We start from the raw sequence: 20,359 nt of genomic DNA on the forward strand, positions 1-20,359 counted from the left end.
ACTATTATTCAGTTTTCTAACTAACTGTTTAAATGACAAACTTGATAAAATCATAAGATATTCATGACCCTAGACTTAGAGACATCAAAACAGAAAAGGTAATAAAAAAAAAAACAATCACTGAAAAAAATAACTTTTAAAGAAAACCAAAGTATTGCAAATTTAATTTCCTCTTTTACTATTTTTATAAGGAAGCCGTGCACATCAGCCATGACTTGTATTGCACTTTACAAGCTGTTTCTCAATTTTCTCTACAAACTTAATTACTATAAAAAATTAAAGTGTAAGTAGAATTTTTAGAAACTGAAACGAAAGTCTGTCACATTGAAATTTAAAAAAATTCTCTGATGTTTAGGAATTTAAAAAAAGTCTGAGTCTTTTTTCAAATTCATTTCAATAACACTTAACACTGAATGGAAAGTTATACTATGTTGAATTTACTGAAATGTAATTTGATTTAAAAAAATCAGATCTTTGCACTATTTTAAAATTCATTTAATTATATCTCAAAAATTCAATTTAATTGAAAAGATCATATTTAAAAGAAATAATCAAATTAACATTCTAAGGAATAGCAGATAATTTATAAAACATATTTTGTTGTATATAAAATATCGTTGTATATTCAATCAAGAAACAGCTATGGTACCATGGATACAAGTAAGAATTTAGCAGCATTATAAACTTAGGCAGTTTGTGTAAGGGTACGAGTGCAAGTCATCATTCCCACAGTTCAAAACTTCTCTGGTCACATTTACCAATAACTTGACATATTAATTATTCCAAAAACAAAATAAAATCTAAGCAATTCCAGTATAAAACTGTTTTGAAGTATCTCAAAATCATAAACTATTGTTCTTCTTTTTTCTTTATAATTTCAACCTATACCTATTACTTTCAAATTTCTTTCAAATTATTTTTCAAATTTCACTGTTTTGAACTGCAAGAATATTTCAAGTCAAGGACATCTTTTTTAGAAAAACCTGTTTTTCTCTTACCCTACCCCCATACTGGATTTTTGGGGGGTTTAATACACGACCGTGCACCTCGACCATCACTGGGTTGATCTGAACACCGAACGTTTGCAGGAAGGGATCCGCATTGAAATTTGCCTTTCGGACCTAGGTTAATGACAGACGGGCACAAAATACAAGAATTAGCACAACAAAATCTGACAAGATGCCACACAAAGTACTAGATGTACCTTTGTTGTTAATGTTAATTAATGTGCAAAATTAAAAATAATGATTACGAGAGTGTGTGTATTCAGAATTTACCTCAAAGCATCAAATGTCTACTTTCTATCATATTTGATGTTTTTATGAATCTAATAAACATTTTGTTAAAACCTTTGATCGAAGCAAAGGAATAATGCGTAGATCATTTAATAAATTATTTTTATGAAAAATAGAAGAAAGAAGGAAAACGAATTATTCTCTAAACAGCTTTGACAGCAAATTGTAATACACACATTCCCGTATTTTCTAGTGATTGATAAATATTGGCATACCCTGCCTCCATATTCGATTCTTGGTGGGGGCAGCACACGCCCTCTGACCTCGGTCATTTGGTAGGAAACACTGATACCAAACGTTTGTAGGTAAGGGTCTTTGTTGAAGTCAGCTTTTTGTACCTGGTGATAGGTGATAGTGATATGACGATAATGATATGACTAGGCAATAATGGTTAGCTTATTACATGTGCTGATATACAAACTTTTTTTCAATCTCTTAAGCAATACAATGTTCTTATCAATCTATTATTATTAACACGAGGTATATATACAAGTGAAACTTTTAAATTATTAGTCATGAATATTTAATTTATTATCAAAATTGATATAACAGTAGTAAATGACATTTTGAATTATAAACTTAAATATTGTTGATATTTGATTTTTTTTCTCTTTAAATTAAATCAGCACATGCACAAGTTAGCCACACAAACCAATTCTCACTGACAATACTGTTTTCATCAATAGTGATAACTTAGGCATTTTAAAATTATACACTAAATATTTTTTTTCTTTTTTAGAGTTCATTTTCCATTGTAAATTATGCTGGTCTCTTCAATTCATCATAGCAGTCTTTCCAATTTACAAATTGTAGGTGTTAAATATATATATATACTATTCACCCTGATACTGAGTCTGTTCTACATGATGTAAGAAATGTGAACAGCTCTTGCAATGAAGTTAATTTTCATTCAGTTTTTTTTATTAAAGAGTACAGATCATGCAAATGTAACATGTGTAAAATGCCCTCTTACTTCAGTTATGATTTTAGTATTGAACCTTTTCACAAACAGATATCTGTAGTTATGTTTGTTTACTAATGTGGTTGGATTTTATTTCAAAAATAAATATGTAAAAGATTGATTTTAATGAGAGAAATCTATATTGGATGGATGGATGAATTGGTATTAAAATTATAACATGCATTTCAGAGTCAGAGTATGTAAATGACTATGAAATAAATATGAACCCTGTTTTGTACTAGATAAACAGGCTAATCATTTAGACCTAATTTAGGTCACAAGGTAATAATTAGCAGGACTCCTAGCCCAAAAAATCTTTTCTCTTACTTTTTTATGTTGTGAGTTTGGCAGAGAAGCCTATTTTGGTAGTTTATACTTTTTTATAACAATAATCAGTAGAAACGTATGCTGTTGTCTCTATGACGCATTCCCCATTTCCATTCTCAATTTTATAAAAAAATTTGTTCCCATTTAGCTCCTTCTTTCTTTCTTTTTTTTCTGTAATATACTTTCTTTGTTGGTGTTGGTATAACATGTCATTATCTGTAAATCAATTAACATCAACAATGTTGGAAATGTTCCTTATATAAACATTGTACATGTATTTTAATTGTCAGAAAAGACATAATGATCTTGTGTCTTGTATTCCATAACTTCCTCCAATAAAAGAGCACCTCAATACGAAATAAACATCAATTAATCAATCATAATGGACGGACTTATATGTAAACAGCATTAGTATATTATTTTAAATTGAGATATGGTGCTTAAAAACTTATTCCAGCTTATTATGTCCAGATCTTATTTTTTACAACTTTTACAGTTAATAGGCCATAAGATATAAATCTTAAAAACTTACCAGGTTGTTGATTTCTTTCTCTCTGTCTGGAGCTGATCTAGCGGTGGCCTTAAAACAAACAATTTATTGGTTTAAAAATTTTGTACAAACTTTTTTCCTGGAAATTGTCTTCCATACTTACCTAATACATATGATAAACCATTTACCAGAAACAGTATCATCTTGGCAGATATGTCAGATTAAGAAATTAATGTATTAATGTTGTTATGTAACAAACTGATGTCATAACTATTCAAGTTCAATATACTGTCAGACTTTTCTTAATAATTAACCATGTTTTTTCATTTCTATCTATCATGTCTATTCATGGTTATTTAACTGTTCTTTTATAAAAAAAAAAATTTTTTTTTTAATTAAACATGAAATGAAAACAGAAGTGATATCTTAGAACTTCATAATTTTTACCCACTACTTATTCAGAGGAAAAAAATTATTTTTTACTCAGTGCTAATTCAGGAGAGCACTGATTAAAAATTAATTATCAGAGGGTTTGAAAAATAATTCAATTTTTTTTAAGAAATGATAATAATTTCAATAGGCAAAGGAAAAAACGATGCTTTTTACAAAATTCTTTAAACATATTTTTCCAAATCCCTCTGAAAATATTTCTTGAAAAAGCCTGAAATTAATAATATACATCTCATTAATTTTAAAGCTAACAGCTAGTTCTGCAAAGCAACATGAGGCAACACCACACAGCTTACACACTGACAATTCGCAAATTTAATATCTTACTGGCTTTCTACTAATTTTACTTTCAAAAAACCACAAAATTTAGCATTTTACCACAAAAATCCAAACAGTTTTGTTTTACCCTTGTACTACTAAACTCAAGTAAGTTGCATCTATCATCAGCATTGCCATGAGACATGGTTCAATCTTACAAACTGGGAGTAATTATAATTTACATCAAAAATAAAATAGCACAAAAAATAAACTTTCTAGATCTTTCATTTAACAATTACCTTTTTTATATTACTGATTTAGTTAATATTTTTTTGACAGGTTACCTACTTTGTGGTAGGACATTCCAGTACTTGATCAATTAAAAACAAACTCTGTGATATAAAAGTGACCTAGTTTAAAAAATAAATACCCTTCTTGTTTACCATCTAATTCAATTGGAATTGTCATTGGCGATTTGGCAAGGCTAAATATTTATCCCTGCTATTTTTTTTATGTACTGACTTTAAAAGGAACAGCTTAAAACATTTCAAGGAAATAACATATATATATTTTGTTTATATGTTGTATTTTTTTAAAGTATTTAATATTAAATTTTTTTTTTCCTACAATCTGTAACTTTCTATTAATTATACAAAATCATAAAAAAAATCAACGAGGTCTTAAAAAATCTTTTTCATGAAACGGTATGCAAAAAGGACTAACAATTTGAGAATCTGCAAAAAGTACTTAAAAATTTAAAAACAGAAGTACTATTCCATAAAAATGTTCTAATTTCCAGTTGTAAGTTGTTAAGTCACAAGCCATTATAAATCTAGCTGGGACCACCATGTTACCATGGTAACTACCACCTGGCAATGCTAACCCACACCCCTTAATCAACAGCTTGTGCGCCTGTGTGTATTATGTCTGCCTCATGTAAATGCTGCAGAAATAGATGTCAACTTATTTGAGAAACCTTGATCATAGTCGATGTCTGCATATCTGTCAATTTCTTTATACATCTTTGTCCTCCCACAATGTTGCACACCTGTAACAGAACAAAACATTTCACTATGTAAAAACCAGATGCTCCGCAGGGCGTAGCTTTATACGACCGCAGAGGTTGAACCCTGAACGGTTAGGGCAAGTATGGACACAACATTCAAGCTGGATTCAGCTCTAAATTTGGATTGTGATTAAATAGTTGACACAGCATAGGTTTCTGACACAGAATGAATGTGTTCTAATGAACTTAAAATTTTTGTTTCTCTTAGAGCAATTCACTATGCTGTTGAATATTAATCCTCTCAAAAAAATGTTTGAAGAAATTTTCTTTTTTATTTATGAAATTTCAAATGAGAAAAATTGAACCCAATTTTTTTAATCACATCCCCCTTTCCCTTATTCCAAAACTAATCTCAATTAAAATTTCTAATGGAGTTTGCAACAATAACTACTCATTTAAATACATCATAAAATATTAAGATGTAAAAAAACTGCTTGTTATCACTGAATGGTAAAGATTATTTTAATTTATCAGTTGGTAGTAAAAAGTGAATATACATTGTATATTGTATATAACAAAGATTTAAGTTGATTCTGGACAAAGAAAGATAACTCCAATTAAAAAAAAATCTTGCTATTGCACAATATTTTGCAATTAGATATTTCTTGCTTACTATTCTGGACAAAGAAAGATAACTCTAATTAATTTTTTTTTTGATATTTCACAATATTGTGCAATTAGATATTTCTTGCCATTGCGCAATACTGTGCAATTGAAAAGACTTGCTATTGCACAATACTTAATATAATAATTTTAGATCCTGATTTGGACCAACTTGAAAACTGGGCCCATAATAAAAAATCTAAGTACATTTTTGGATTCAGCTTATCAAAGAACCCCAAGATTTCAATTTTTGTTAAAATCAGACTAAGTTTAATTTTGGACCCTTTGGACTTTAGTGTAGACCAATTTGAAAACAGGACCAAAAATGAAGAATCTACATACACAGTTAGATTTGGTATATCAAAGAACCCCATTTATTCAATTTTTGATGAAATCAAACAAAGTTTAATTTTGGACCCCGATTTGGACCAACGTGAAAACTGGGCCAATAATCAAGAATCTAAGTACATTTTTAGATTCAGCATATCAAAGAACCGAACTGATTCATTTTTTGTCAAAATCAAACTAAGTTTAATTTTGGACCCTTTGGACCTTAATGTAGACCAATTTGAAAACGGGACCAAAAGTTAAGAATCTACATACACAGTCATGACAGTTAGATTCAGCATATCAAAGAACCCCAATTATTCAATTTTGATGAAATCAAACAAAAGTTTAATTTTGGACCCTTTGGGCCCCTTATTCTGTTGGGACCAAAACTCCCAAAATCAAACCCAACCTTTCTTTTATGGTCATAAACCTTGTGTTTAAATTTCATAGATTTCTATTTACTTATACTAACGTTATGGTGCGAAAACCAAGAAAAATGCTTATTTGGGTCCCTTTTTGGCCCCTAATTCCTAAACTGTTGGGACCTAAACTCCCAAAATCAATACCAACCTTCCTTTTGTAGTCATTAACATTGTGTTTAAATTTCATTGATTTCTATTTACTTAAACTAATGTTATTGTGCGAAAACCAAGAATAATGCTTATTTGGGCCCTTTTTTGGCCCCTAATTCCTAAACTGTTGAGACCAAAACTCCCAAAATCAATCCCAACTGTTCTTTTGTGGTCATAAACCTTGTGTCAAAATTTCATAGATTTCTATTTACTTAAACTAAAGTTATAGTGCGAAAACCAAGAAAATGCTTATTTGGGCCCTTTTTGGCCCCTAATTCCTAAAATGTTGGGACCAAAACTCCCAAAATCAATACCAACCTTCCTTTTGTGGTCATAAACCTTGTGTTAAAATTTCATAGATTTCCATTCACTTTTACTAAAGTTAGAGTGCGAAAACTAAAAGTATTCGGACGCCGGACGACGACGACGCCGACGCCAACGTGATAGCAATATACGACGAAAATTTTTTCAAAATTTGCGGTCGTATAAAAATTGTAAGGCATTTGCATCATTTTCAAATACGGATTTAACTAGAATGAATTACTGTTAGTTCAATTTTTATTTTAGGGAAATTGAGATGCCTTATAGGTTTAAAAAAATATGAAACGGACTATTCAAAATGTATTTCTGCATTGCCATAAAGCTATGGTTAACCTAAAGTATAATTATAAATATTCTACATCTGCTTAATTCTTCTATACATCTTTTTCTTGGTTTAAATCTGACTTGTTTGTGTTACTTATGTACTGTAGATTCATTATTATTTGTAGGATATTATTTTTCATGGGTAAAGTTAAACCACAAATTAAATAATTAACTAATAAAGTTTTAATTTCTGATAGGCTTGTAAAATTCCAGTGGCAAATTAAATGCATATTCAGGATAAGAACATGTTTATTTGCTATGAATATACTCTGTTTTGTACAAGACAAACACCCTGAGCCAGATTTCTTATATTCCAGTTCAGTTCACAGAAAGACATGTCACTCTACGCTGACACGTTATTCCAACTTGGAGCCAGATACTGTGGATTCATTATTATTTGTTGGATACCAATTTTCGTAGATTTCGTGGGTAAAAAGTGAACCACGAATTTAAGGAAGCTGGCTTTTAGATTTTTTGTCAGATTTTCGGAATCTTCTGGTTTTATCAATTTGAATCCCTTGAAAAAATTTGTCCAGTGACCCCCATTTTTCTTTTTGTAAATCTTTTACATGTATAATGTTTAGCCATCTGTCAACGTCTTATAAAATTTTTAACAGTTTTTGAGAACTTCAACTTGTCAATGATAAAGCTATGAAAAGTCGAGAGAAAATTTTCCCGCCAAAATTTCAATTGCTAATATCTCGAAAACAAGCACAGTGACCTATATATTTTGTTTTCTTTTTGGATTCCTTTATTAATCCCCTATCTATATAAACTAGTGTTTTGAAAAGTTAATTACTGTGCAACTGAGAAGCGAAATCCCTTAAATGTTCAACAAATGACAAATTTTCTATAGGTTGTATGTATGCAAACTTCTGTAAAAACCACGAAATTAAATATCCTCGAACATGTAAGTTTTCCTTCATACACAAAAAATTGGTGCCCACGCAAATAGATGAATCCACAGTATATAGGGTGTTCTATTCATCAGATTAATATAAAACAACCTACCTCTAATGGTAAGTATGTGTGTTTCTGTTCTTGACCTACTTGTAGACATGGTAAATGTGGATACCTGGAAATATACAATTTACAAATCAATAAAAAGAAAAAAAATTTACATTATGTCCATTCAATCTTTCTCTGTCTGACTGACAAAATGTCAGACCAAAAATCATTCGGACAGACTGAATTTTTAGGATATTTTGGTTGAATATATAGTAGAAAAATTCAAATTTCTATTTCGGTCAGACAACCCCGAAAACAGTTTGACACAGTCTGTCCTCAGTAGATAAAAGCATCAATAACAATATGTTTTTAGTGCATGGACACCTTGTATAGAAAGTGACCATTATGTTATCAAATTAAACTATTTTACCTGGTAAACCATCCTGAACAAACAAAAAGTAGTCAGTACAAGACATAACCAGGTGCTCCGCAGGGCGCAGCTTTATACGACCGCAGAGGTCGAACCCTGAACAGTTGGGGCAAGTATGGACAAAACATTCAAGCATGATACAGCTCTGAATTTGGATTGTGATCAAATTTTTGACATTACATGTTTTTTTTTTACACAAAACAAATGCCAAGATTTTACAAATCAATTAAAGATTTCTTCTTCAAACTTTTTAAATCTAAAATTAAATAGTTGACACAGCATAGGTTTCTGACACAGAATGAATGTGGTCTAATGAACTTAAAAGGTTTTTTTTTTGCCTTTGAGCAATTCACTATGCTGTTGAATATTAATCCTCTCAAAAAAATGTTTGAAGAAATTTTCTTTTTATTTATGAAATCTGAAATGAGAAAAATTTAACCCCCCCCCCCCCCCTTTTTTTTCACATCCCCGTTTCCCTTTTTCAAAACTGATATCAATTCAAATTTCTAATGGAGTTTGCAACAATAACTACTCATTTAAATACATCATAAAATATTAAGATGTAAAAAAACTGCTTGTTATCACTGAATGGTAAAGATTATTTAAATTTATCAGTTGGTAGTAAAAAGTGTATATACATTGTATATTGTATATAACAAAGATTTAAGTTGATTCTGGACAAAGAAAGATAACTCCAATTAAAAAAAATTCTTGCTATTGCACAATATTGTGCAATAGGATATTTCTTGCTTACTATTCTGGACAAAGAAAGATAACTCTAATTAAAAAAAAATTTGCTATTTCACAATATTGTGCAATTAGATATTTCTTGCCATTGCACAATACTGTGCAATTGAAAAGACTTGCTATTGCACAATACTTAATATAATAATTTTAGATCCTGATTTGGACCAACTTGAAAACTGGGCCAATAATCAAAAATCTAAGTACATGTTTAGATTCAGCATATCAAAGAGGCCCAAGAATTCAATTTTTGTTAAAATCAAACTTAGTTTAATTTTGGACCCTTTGGACTTTAATGTAGAATTTGAAATTTGAAAACAGGACCAAAAATGAAGAATCTACATACACAGTTAGATTTGGCATATCAAAGAACCCCAAGGATTCAATTTTTGATGAAATCAAACAAAGTTTAATTTTGGACCCTTTGGACCTTAATGTAGACCAATTTGAAAACTGGACCAAAAAACTTCAATTATCAAGAATCTAAGTACATTTTTAGATTCAACATATCAAAGAACCCAACCGATTCATTTTTTGTCAAAATCAAACTAAGTTTAATTTTGGACCCTTTGGACCTTAATGTAGACCAATTTGAAAACGGGACCAAAAGTTGAGAATCTACATATACAGTTAGATTCGGCATATCAAAGAACCCCAATTATTCAATTTTGATGAAATCAAACAAAGTTTAATTTTGGACCCTTTGGGCCCCTTTTTCCTAAACTGTTGGGACCAAAACTCCCAAAATCAATACCAACCTTCTTTTTATGGTCATAAGCCTTGTGTTTAAATTTCATAGATTTGTATTTACTTATACTAACGTTATGGTGCGAAAACCAAGAAAAATGCTTATTTGGGTCCCTTTTTTGCCCCTAATTCCTAAACTGTTGGGTCCTAAACTCCCAAAATCAATACCAACCTTCCTTTTGTGGTCATAAACATTGTGTTTAAATTTCATAGATTTCTATTTACTTAAACTAAAGTTATTGTGCAAAAACCAAGAAAAATGCTTATTTGGGCCCTTTATTGGCCCCTTATTCCTAAACTATTGAAACCATAACTCCCAAAATCAATCCCAATCTTTCTTTTGTGGTCATAAACCTTGTGTCAAAATTTCATAGATTTCTATTAACTTAAACTAAAGTTATGGTGCGAAAACCAAGAAAATGCTTATTTGGGCCCTTTTTGGCCCCTAATTCCTAAAATGTTGGGACCAAAACTCCCAAAATCAATACCAACCTTCCTTTTATGGTCATAAACCTTGTGTTAAAATTTCATAGATTTCTATTCACTTTTACTAAAGTTAGAGTGCGAAAACTAAAAGTATTCGGACGCCGGACGACGACGCCGACGACGACGACGACGATCCGCCGACGCCAACGTGATAGCAATATACGACGAAAATTTTTTCAAAATTTGCGGTCGTATAAAAAGAAGTCAATCAAAACCAGGTGCTCCGCAGGGCGCAGCTTTATACGACCGCAGAGGTCGAACCCTGAACAGTTGGGGCAAGTATGGACAAAACATTCTAGCGTGATACAGCTCTGAATTTGGATTGTGATCAAATTTTTGACATTACATGGTTTTTTTTTTACACAAAACAAATGTCAAGATTTTACAAATTTTACAATTAAAGATTTCTTCTTCAAACTTTTTAAATCTAAAATTAAATAGTTGACACAGCATAGGTTTCTGACACAGAATGAATGTGGTCTAATGAACTTAAAAGTTTGTTTTTGCCTTTTAGCAATTCACTATGCTGTTGAATATTAATCCTCTCAAAAAAATGTTTGAAGAAATTTTCTTTTTATTTATGAAATCTGAAATGAGAAAAATTTAAACCCCCCCCCCCCCTTTTTTCACATCCCCGTTTCCCTTTTTCCAAAACTGATATCAATTCAAATTTCTAATGGAGTTTGCAACAATAACTACTCTTTTAAATACATCATAAAATATTAAAATGTAAAATAAAGTGCTTGTTATCACTGAATGGTAAAGATTGGTTGGTAGTAAAAGTGAATATACATTGTTTATTGTATAAAACAATAAAAAAAACTTCATCAGCAACATTTTATATTGGCAAATTTCCAATGAAGTTATTTACATAAAAGTTATTGGCAAATAAAAATAGAAAATGACATCATAGTCATGTCTGGCAAATGTCCAACATACATTATCTAAAAACATTTTAGATAAGATAAGGAAATAAGATGTAAAAAAACTGCTTGTTATCACTGAATGGTAAAGATTATTTTAATTTATCAGTTGGTAGTAAAAAGTGAATATACATTGTATATTGTATATAACAAAGATTTAAGTTGATTCTGGACAAAGAAAGATAACTCCAATTAAAAAAAAATCTTGCTATTGCACAATATTTTGCAATTAGATATTTCTTGCTTACTGTTCTGGACAAAGAAAGATAACTCTAATTAAAAAAAAATTTGCTATTTCACAATATTGTGCAATTAGATATTTCTTGCCATTGCGCAATACTGTGCAATTGAAAAGACTTGCTATTGCACAATACTGTGCAATTGAAAAGACTTGCTATTGCACAATACTTAATATAATAATTTTAGATCCTGATTTGGACCAACTTGAAAACTGGGCCCATAATAAAAAATCTAAGTACATTTTTGGATTCAGCATATCAAAGAACCCCAAGATTTCAATTTTTGTTAAAATCAGACTAAGTTTAATTTTGGACCCTTTGGACTTTAGTGTAGACCAATTTGAAAACAGGACCAAAAATGAAGAATCTACATACACAGTTAGATTTGGTATATCAAAGAACCCCATTTATTCAATTTTTGATGAAATCAAACAAAGTTTAATTTTGGACCCCGATTTGGACCAACGTGAAAACTGGGCCAATAATCAAGAATCTAAGTACATTTTTAGATTCAGCATATCAAAGAACCGAACTGATTCATTTTTTGTCAAAATCAAACTAAGTTTAATTTTGGACCCTTTGGACCTTAATGTAGACCAATTTGAAAACGGGACCAAAAGTTTAGAATCTACATACACAGTCATGACAGTTAGATTCGGCATATCAAAGAACCCCAATTATTCAATTTTGATGAAATCAAACAAAGTTTAATTTTGGACCCTTTGGGCCCCTTATTCTGTTGGGACCAAAACTCCCAATATCAATACCAACCTTCCTTTTATGGTCATAAAGCTTGTGTTTAAATTTCATAGATTTCTATTTACTTATACTAACATGGTGCGAAAACCAAGAAAAATGCTTATTTGGGTCCCTTTTTGGCCCCTAATTCCTAAACTGTTGGGACCTAAACTCCCAAAATCAATACCAACCTTCCTTTTGTAGTCATTAACATTGTGTTTAAATTTCATTGATTTCTATTTACTTAAACTAAAGTTATTGTGCGAAAACCAAGAATAATGCTTATTTGGGCCCTTTTTTGGCCCCTAATTCCTAAACTGTTGAAACCAAAACTCCCAAAATCAATCCCAACCGTTCTTTTGTGGTCATAAACCTTGTGTCAAAATTTCATAGATTTCTATTCACTTAAACTAAAGTTATAGTGCGAAAACCAAGAAAATGCTTATTTGGGCCCTTTTTGGCCCCTAATTCCTAAAATGTTGGGACCAAAACTCCCAAAATCAATACCAACCTTCCTTTTGTGGTCATAAACCTTGTGTTAAAATTTCATAGATTTCCATTCACTTTTACTAAAGTTAGAGTGCGAAAACTAAAAGTATTCGGACGACGGACGACGACGACGACGCCGACGCCAACGTGATAGCAATATACGACGAAAAATTTTTCAAATTTTGCGGTCGTATAAAAAGGCATTTCTAAGTCACCAAACTGTCTTCATAGATAAACAAAGGCTCCGTGTTGAAGGCCATACATTGACCTATAAATGGTTTACTTTTATAAATTGTTATTTGGATGGAAGTTGTCTCATTGGCACTCATACCACATCTTCCTATATCTAATAAATGATACAATCATACATGGAATTGACATATTTACACATGGATGGAGAGTTGTCTCATTGGCGCTCATACCACATCTTCCTATATCTAATAAATGATACAATACATGTAATTCCCATATTTACACATGTTGTTCATTGCCATTTTTACTTGTACATTTGTATTAAGGTGGTACCCAACACTTTCTCTAAAATTAATTTGGCTCGTTTGATTTTCATCAAATTTTGTCAAATTATTTACTTTGACCTTTTAATATAAATATAAAAAAAATTTAAATTTTGAACCAACCGTTTTGTCAGAAAAATTACACTGGTTATATAGCAGTTTGAGGAACATCAATTTTGATCATTGAGAAGATTAATATTCCTTTTACAACACAACGTAATTAAAGTGTTTAGCTGACTTTACAGAGTTATCTCCCTGTAGTGTTTGGTACCACCTTAAGGTGTTGTTGGTTGATGTTGTCTGTTGTATTGTACATTATATGTTTGTGATTCCTGTTATAAATTATGTCTCATTAAATGGTATTTTCCAACTTACTGTAACTTCATTTTATATCTCTCCAGGAAATATCTAGCTACTGTACATTCCACTGTTTGTCCTGATTCTAACTGTAACGGGAATCTGAAATATAAAGTAGATAACACATAACCATTCATTCCAAATTATCTCCCTTTGGTGGAAAAATGTCATTTTTGGCTTTAAAATTGAAATATCTCTTTTAACTCATCGGTGACCTATATTATTTAATATAATTTCGATATATGCTGTACTTAAACTAAATTATTGTAAAATTTGAGCGATTTCTGTAATAAATTTCTTTTTTTATTTAAATATTACCTTTATTTCTCCTATTAGGTCAACAGAAAAAAACACTTTTACAAAGATGTATGCTTCCTTCGAAGGCAGATTGTGAGTGCAAATGAACGGTGACCCCATTTTTTAATTTTATTTTTCTATTAACTATAAGATAAAGTTCATTTATAAAAAAATATAGAGAAATCCTATATAAATGATTTAGACCTGCGAACCCCCTTAAACATTATCTTTTTTTAAATAAGTACCCTGCACATTTCGTCACATTTGCTCCCTACAACTGATCATTAGTAATTGTTTATACTTACGACTGAGTCTGCGCTGGTCGACGAGTCACGTTACATACTCTGTACTTCCTTCTCATGGTACCACAGTGAGTTATCTCTACTTTCAAACCTGTTATGTGACAGTGAAACAAATAAGAAAGTTACTATAAGGGCCATTCTAAAAGTGAAGTCTGTGCAGTGGTAAAGAGAAAGTAGCATGGTATGTAAAGAGGAAGTAAAACAAAGCATGATCATTCATTTCAGCCGACAGGCAAAATATTTACTGGGCTTAGTGTATCAAGCTTGATTGATAGATTGTTGTTTGCTTAACGTCCAGTGGCAAATATATCATGCAGTCTTAACTAGACTAATTGCATCTTATCAAAGTTGGGTCGAAAGATTATTGTTTGCGTAATGTCGGTGGCAAATATTTCATGCAAAGTCTTAACTGGACTATTTATATAGAATCTGAGCTAGACTGTTTTTCTTTTTTTGTGTGGTGTATTCCAAAATCAAGGAATTCAATGTTAATTTTTATACATAGTCGTATCATCATCACATCAAAAGCCAGAAATGGTAACCCTAAATAAGACAACTACTGTACTGCATCTAACTTTAGGACTCCAGAAAACATGTAAAAAAGTTTCACTATACCTTAAGATGTGGCCATTTACATCTTATTTCAGCATTGCTTGGCATTGGTTTAAATGAAAGTGCCCCTAATTAAGTGTAGTATTGAAGATTGAGGTTTGAATATATGTTGTAGAACTTTCATTTTAAGTGCTTTACAAGCCAACTTTCATGTGTTTTAATTTAATTTTTCATTTGAATTAATTAACATTGATTTTTAACTATACGTGGAAAATCTATTAAGAGATTGACTTTCATACTTAATGAAGTTTTCTCTGACAATGATTTTATTGTATTTCCATTAAGCTTTTTGTTATCACTGACAAGATAAATAGAAAAAGCTTATCTTTTTTTGCACATACTGGAAATTACAGGGACACATTACTTATATCTTATTTGTTCCAACTAGAGTTTTTTTATGCAAATGAAGATATATTTAGAAATAAATTTACAAGGCTATAATTTTTACTATTTTTGTTTTATAAAAAAATTCACCGATTTAATCAGAATTTTATTAGCTTGCTGGGCAAATCTAGCACAGAAAACACATAAATGCAGAGAGCAATTGTCTCTTTACAAAATGAAAATGGACTAAATGATATTTTTTTGTTGTAAAAAGCCATGCAATAAAATAAAGATAAATGTATTGCAGAAAACCAAAGGTTGAGTTTCAAACTATAATTGAGTTCAAATGCAACATTCAATTTATATTACGATAATTTTTCCACAAGATCCAAAATTTAAACAATATCATAAACAAATCTTAAGACTATGACTGTTTTTTTCCTGTGACAAGTCCTAAACGAAAATCAAAATGAAATGTTCAAATCAAATTAATCTGTGACGGATCAAGTCTCTTCCTTCTTTTAATCTTTACAGCTTTCTACTAAACAGAACAAACAACATTATAACGTCATATAAAATTCTACTAAACCTCAACACGGTATTTAAATCATAAAAGTTGCTATTATCTTTAACCACTGCACAATACAAATAAAAAGTTTTGTAATGAAATATTGTCTTTCACTTATTAATCCAATTCACTATGTTTTCAATTATTCTTTTAAATAAATTAACTTTTAACTGAAATTGTAAATATTACAAAAATAACTATAAAAAAAATTGAAAAAAAATCTATAAATAATGAACCTATAACTTAAGCTAAAACCACAACAAATATAAGCATGCCAATACAATTAAAGGGGATTATATACTTCATGTGGTCTTAAATTCTTTTTTAAGTAAAACTTATTTCCCACATATTATCATTACCTTATTTTTTCATGCAATTCCAAAAAAACCCAACTGTTTTGTTATTCTAAATCATCAATTAGCAGGGACACCACAATGACACTGACTATTAATGAAGAAGCTTATGCAGTCTGTTGAACACTTTTGGTTACTGATTTTTAAATAATTTATATTTTATCAACACCAAGATACATTATACATAAAATTTTCGTAATATTTGTTTTATCTTTCTTTTTATTTAGGCCCAAAATTAAAAAAAAAATAAATCTGTAATTTATTGTCAAACTTTGGTAAGTTTAAAGTTGTGTCATCCGACAAAAATTCAGCTTCATTCACCCATTTGAATGTATAATGTTTATAGTTAATTCTGGCACACTTCATGAGTGTTAAAAGAAGCCATTCATGTAAATCACAACAAATTCAGTGAAAGCGCACAGAAATACATTTTTCATATATAAACATAATTATGAATAATGACTATTTCTCTTAATTTCATGCTTGTAGGGGTTAGATAATATGTACTCCTGCCTGGTAATTTCAACAATAATAACCACAGATTTTGCATGTCTAAATTGGGAAGCTTAAAAGTGCAAAATTTAATTATTTATTACATGTTCATTTACAAACTGCTTCTCGAGAAAAATAAAAATAAAAAGTTTATTATTACCCTTTTTTCCTTTCAAACATCTAAATAAGTTAAAAATCAGTAACTTAATACAAGTATTTAACAGTCTGCATTTCACTCAAAACAATCTCCAATGAAAGATTGATTGATGTTTATTTAATATCTCCAAATTAAAGAAAAATACCAATTAATACACCTAGGCCCAAAACATGTAAATATTTGTTGTGGTTAGGATCTTTATAAAATTGCACATACCGTACGTACCTTTTATCTCCTTCGTGAACTTCACACGCTGGGAGTCGGTTAAAGGTCGTTTTTGTTCGTGGACATCCTTGATATCTAAAACTTCACACATGAATTCTATCACGGGTTGAGCTTTGTAAAAAGCTGTGGCTGATACTAGAAAGAGAATTTACAAAATAATGTAATGTTTAATTTAGCAAATTACGCTGGATTTAAATTGTTGTCTGCAACAACAGGGATGGGCATCCTATGATGGCAGATAGAAGAAAGAAAGAAAAAAAATCCTGCAGAATAATTGGTGTTTGATATGTATATCTAGAAATGAAATGAAACTGGAATGTATCATAAGCAATGGTTAGTGTTTGAGTGAACAAATGGATTTTTAAAATAATCAGAATAATGTTTGTCAAGTAACAGAAAAATTATTCATTGACATCCTAATTTACATAGCTCAGGACTTTGCCAGGTTTCTGTAATATTTCCACAATTTTTATCACTTTTTTTTATTTTACTATCCAGCATTATCATTGAAGTAAATTATACATTACAAAATAAGTTATCCTTTAACCTGAAGCCCAACAGACAGAAGAACGACTGAAAGGACGCACAGGTCACAAAAATTTAATGCCCAATTTTTAATGCCCATAAATTGGGCATAATAAATCTGGCATCTATTTGTAGAATTGTCTGGATAAATGTGTAAACCTACCATCAATGTTCAGCATCATCTTCCAATGTGATGGTCTGACGCTCTGATGGAAACCAAACCACACCTCTCTTCCACCACCCAGGGGATGGTCATAACCTTCTGGTGGAGAGAAAAATGATCTACCTACTGGGGTATAGCTGTAATAAAAAGGTTTCATTGTTAAATTTGGTAGACAAATTGTGGACTGAATGATTATCAACCAAAGGATATTATGGCTTCATCTTTGTAAATTTGTTCAATAAACATGCAAGACACTAAATCACACATTCAAGGCTCCATTCTTTTCTTGTTTCCCCTTCAATTCAACTTATCATAAGGAAACCACAGAGAAATTAATGCTTGAAATTGCTTCACCATAATGAATGAAATATTTAATGCAGAATGCAGATTTACAGAACTCAAGTGAATAGTTAAGAAGGTTGGTGCCTGTTAAAATGTTTAAACCTTCTGCATTTGTTTGCACCTGTCCTAAGTCAGGAACCATTTACTGACTAGTTGTCTTCTGTTGATATGGTTCACAAGTGCTCGACATTTTTCATATAGATTAGACTGCTGGATTTCCTATTTCAATGATTTTTGGGCTCTTCTATTTTAGCTCATTAACTTGTCTGTACAGTCTACCACAGTAGCTTTATAAATAGATAGAGACGAACTGTCTTCTAGTGTATTATAAAAAAAATTAATTATGATTAAATTGCAACATCTAAATGTTAAAATTTGATTTGCATTGTGATACACGATTAGACACAAAAGATTATAGAATGAAATATTTAACAACATACTCAACAACAACATCAAACAGGGTACATGTGTATATAAGTTATAAACCTGGTCTACCTACCAACATATTGAACTATCTATATAACATCAACTCTCTTTTAACGATTATTTTCCTGCAGACTTCTCTAACTTACGTAAGACTAGGTAGGTGGCGCATTATAACATCTAGGGCATTGGTAACATCAGTGGGTATTGGTCGTACACGTCCTTCAAGGGCTTCCTCAAGAGCAAACAGGCTAACCTGAGCACACCATTTTATTGCTACCTTGAATACACGATCCTTTCCCTCGCCTGGCAATGTGACCTCCAGTTCCACCTGTGACATAGACAAGACAAACGACACAATGATTGACTTCTACAACATCAATAATTACTTACTTCATGCTTGGTAAATGGCGCATGACCACATCCAAAGCTTGAATGGCTTCAAATGGAATCTGTCGGGTTTGCCCGTCCATAGCTTCCTCAAGGGAAAACAGGCTGACTTGGGCAACCCACTTTATTGCCACTTTGAAAACCCTATCTTTGCCCTCACCGGGCAGAGTGACTTCTAATTCAACCTGTAGTGTATTAGACATACAAGTGTCAGTGGGCTGCTGTAGTCCAGAAAATTTAAAGACCCTGACCCCCAAAAGTTGCATACTGTCGATTCATATATTTTTCATAGAATTTCAATTTTAGAAGATTTTTTTTAGGTTAACCATAAATTCTTATGTTCAGCAAAAAAGACATCTCTATAGGCTTCAACACAGATTTTGGTAGAATTAATTTATCAAATATCTATGAAAATACATTATTTCCAGAATCAGCGAAATTAAAACCAACAAAATATATGATTCCACAGTAATCATTAAAATTCTAATTTTTAACAAATTGTGGAGCTTGGTCTATATAACATGTACAATGTACACATCTGAGCCTATATATTCTGAAAACTTAAATTTACAAGGTAACTACAAGTCAAATAAGTTCAACTTTTTTCAATACAACTTAACGATGTTTACAAATGTAATGAATTATTTAAAACAATGAATGAAATGTCATGAAAATTCAAAACGACAGAAATATTCTGACAATCTGTAAATAGAACCAGATGCTCCGCAGGGCGCAGTTTTATACGACCACAGATTTCGCACCCTGAACATTGGGGCAAGTATGGACACAACATTCAAGCTTGATACAGCTCTGAATTTGGATTGTGATTAAATAGTTGACACAACACAGGTTTCTGACACATAATGAATGTGGTCTAAGAACTTAAACTTAAAAACTTTAAATTTTAAATTGGACATTACCTATTATGGTCCAATATCCAAAATCTAAATACAAGCGTATATCAAAGAACCCCATATACATGTATACAATTTTTGTTGAAATCAAACAAAGTTAATTTTGGACCCCAATTTGGACCAACTTGAAAACTGGGCCAATAATCAAAATTCTAAGTACATGTTTAGATTCAGCATATCAAAGAAGCCCAAGAATTCATTTTTTGTTAAAATCAAACTTAGTTTAATTTTGGACCCTTTAGACTTTAATGTAGACCAATTTGAAAATGGGACCAAAAATTAAGAATCTACTTACACAGTTAGATTCGGCATATCAAAGAAACCCATTTATTCAATTTTTGATGAATTCAAACAAAGTTTAATTTTGGACCCTTTGAGCCCCATATTCCTAAACTGTTGGGACCAAAACTCCCAAAATTAATCCCAACCTTCCTTTTATGGTCATAATCTTGTGTTGAAATTTCATAGATTTCTATTCACTTATACTAAAGTTATAGTGCGAAACCCAAAAGTCTTCAGACGCCAACAACGACGAAGACGACTATGGATGGCGACGCCAACGTGATACCAATATTCGACCAAAAAATTTTCAATTTTGCGGTCGTATAAAAATATAATATACATTTCTGTAAACATGTTTTTCCCCGAAAAATATACTG

General features: G+C 30.9%; 1 protein-coding gene across 16 annotated transcripts in view; it reads right to left on the reverse strand.

Moving 5' to 3' along the window:
• The window catches only part of LOC139498081 (protein argonaute-2-like), a 51,077-nt gene that overhangs the window by 19,554 nt on the left and 11,164 nt on the right, over positions 1-20,359 (reverse strand). For 4 of the 16 annotated variants that reach the window (XM_071286407.1, XM_071286409.1, XM_071286418.1 and 1 more), the window contains 9 exons: positions 18,546-18,727; positions 17,632-17,768; positions 16,935-17,078; positions 14,216-14,303; positions 13,632-13,715; positions 8,009-8,072; positions 4,758-4,829; positions 3,116-3,163; positions 999-1,121 (listed from right to left, as the gene is read on the reverse strand). In XM_071286407.1, the coding sequence (XP_071142508.1) occupies positions 999-1,121; positions 3,116-3,163; positions 4,758-4,829; positions 8,009-8,072; positions 13,632-13,715; positions 14,216-14,303; positions 16,935-17,078; positions 17,632-17,768; positions 18,546-18,727 (942 nt within the window). Of the gene's footprint in view, positions 1-998; positions 1,122-1,510; positions 1,634-3,115; positions 3,164-4,757; positions 4,830-8,008; positions 8,073-13,631; positions 13,716-14,215; positions 14,304-16,934; positions 17,079-17,631; positions 17,769-18,545; positions 18,728-20,359 lie in introns of all 16 variants that reach the window. The other 12 variants (XM_071286405.1, XM_071286408.1, XM_071286414.1 and 9 more) reach the window with 3 other exon arrangements.

The sequence above is a fragment of the Mytilus edulis genome, chromosome 12, assembly GCF_963676685.1.
Source record: "Mytilus edulis chromosome 12, xbMytEdul2.2, whole genome shotgun sequence".
Classification (NCBI taxonomy): Eukaryota; Metazoa; Mollusca; class Bivalvia; order Mytilida; family Mytilidae; genus Mytilus; species Mytilus edulis.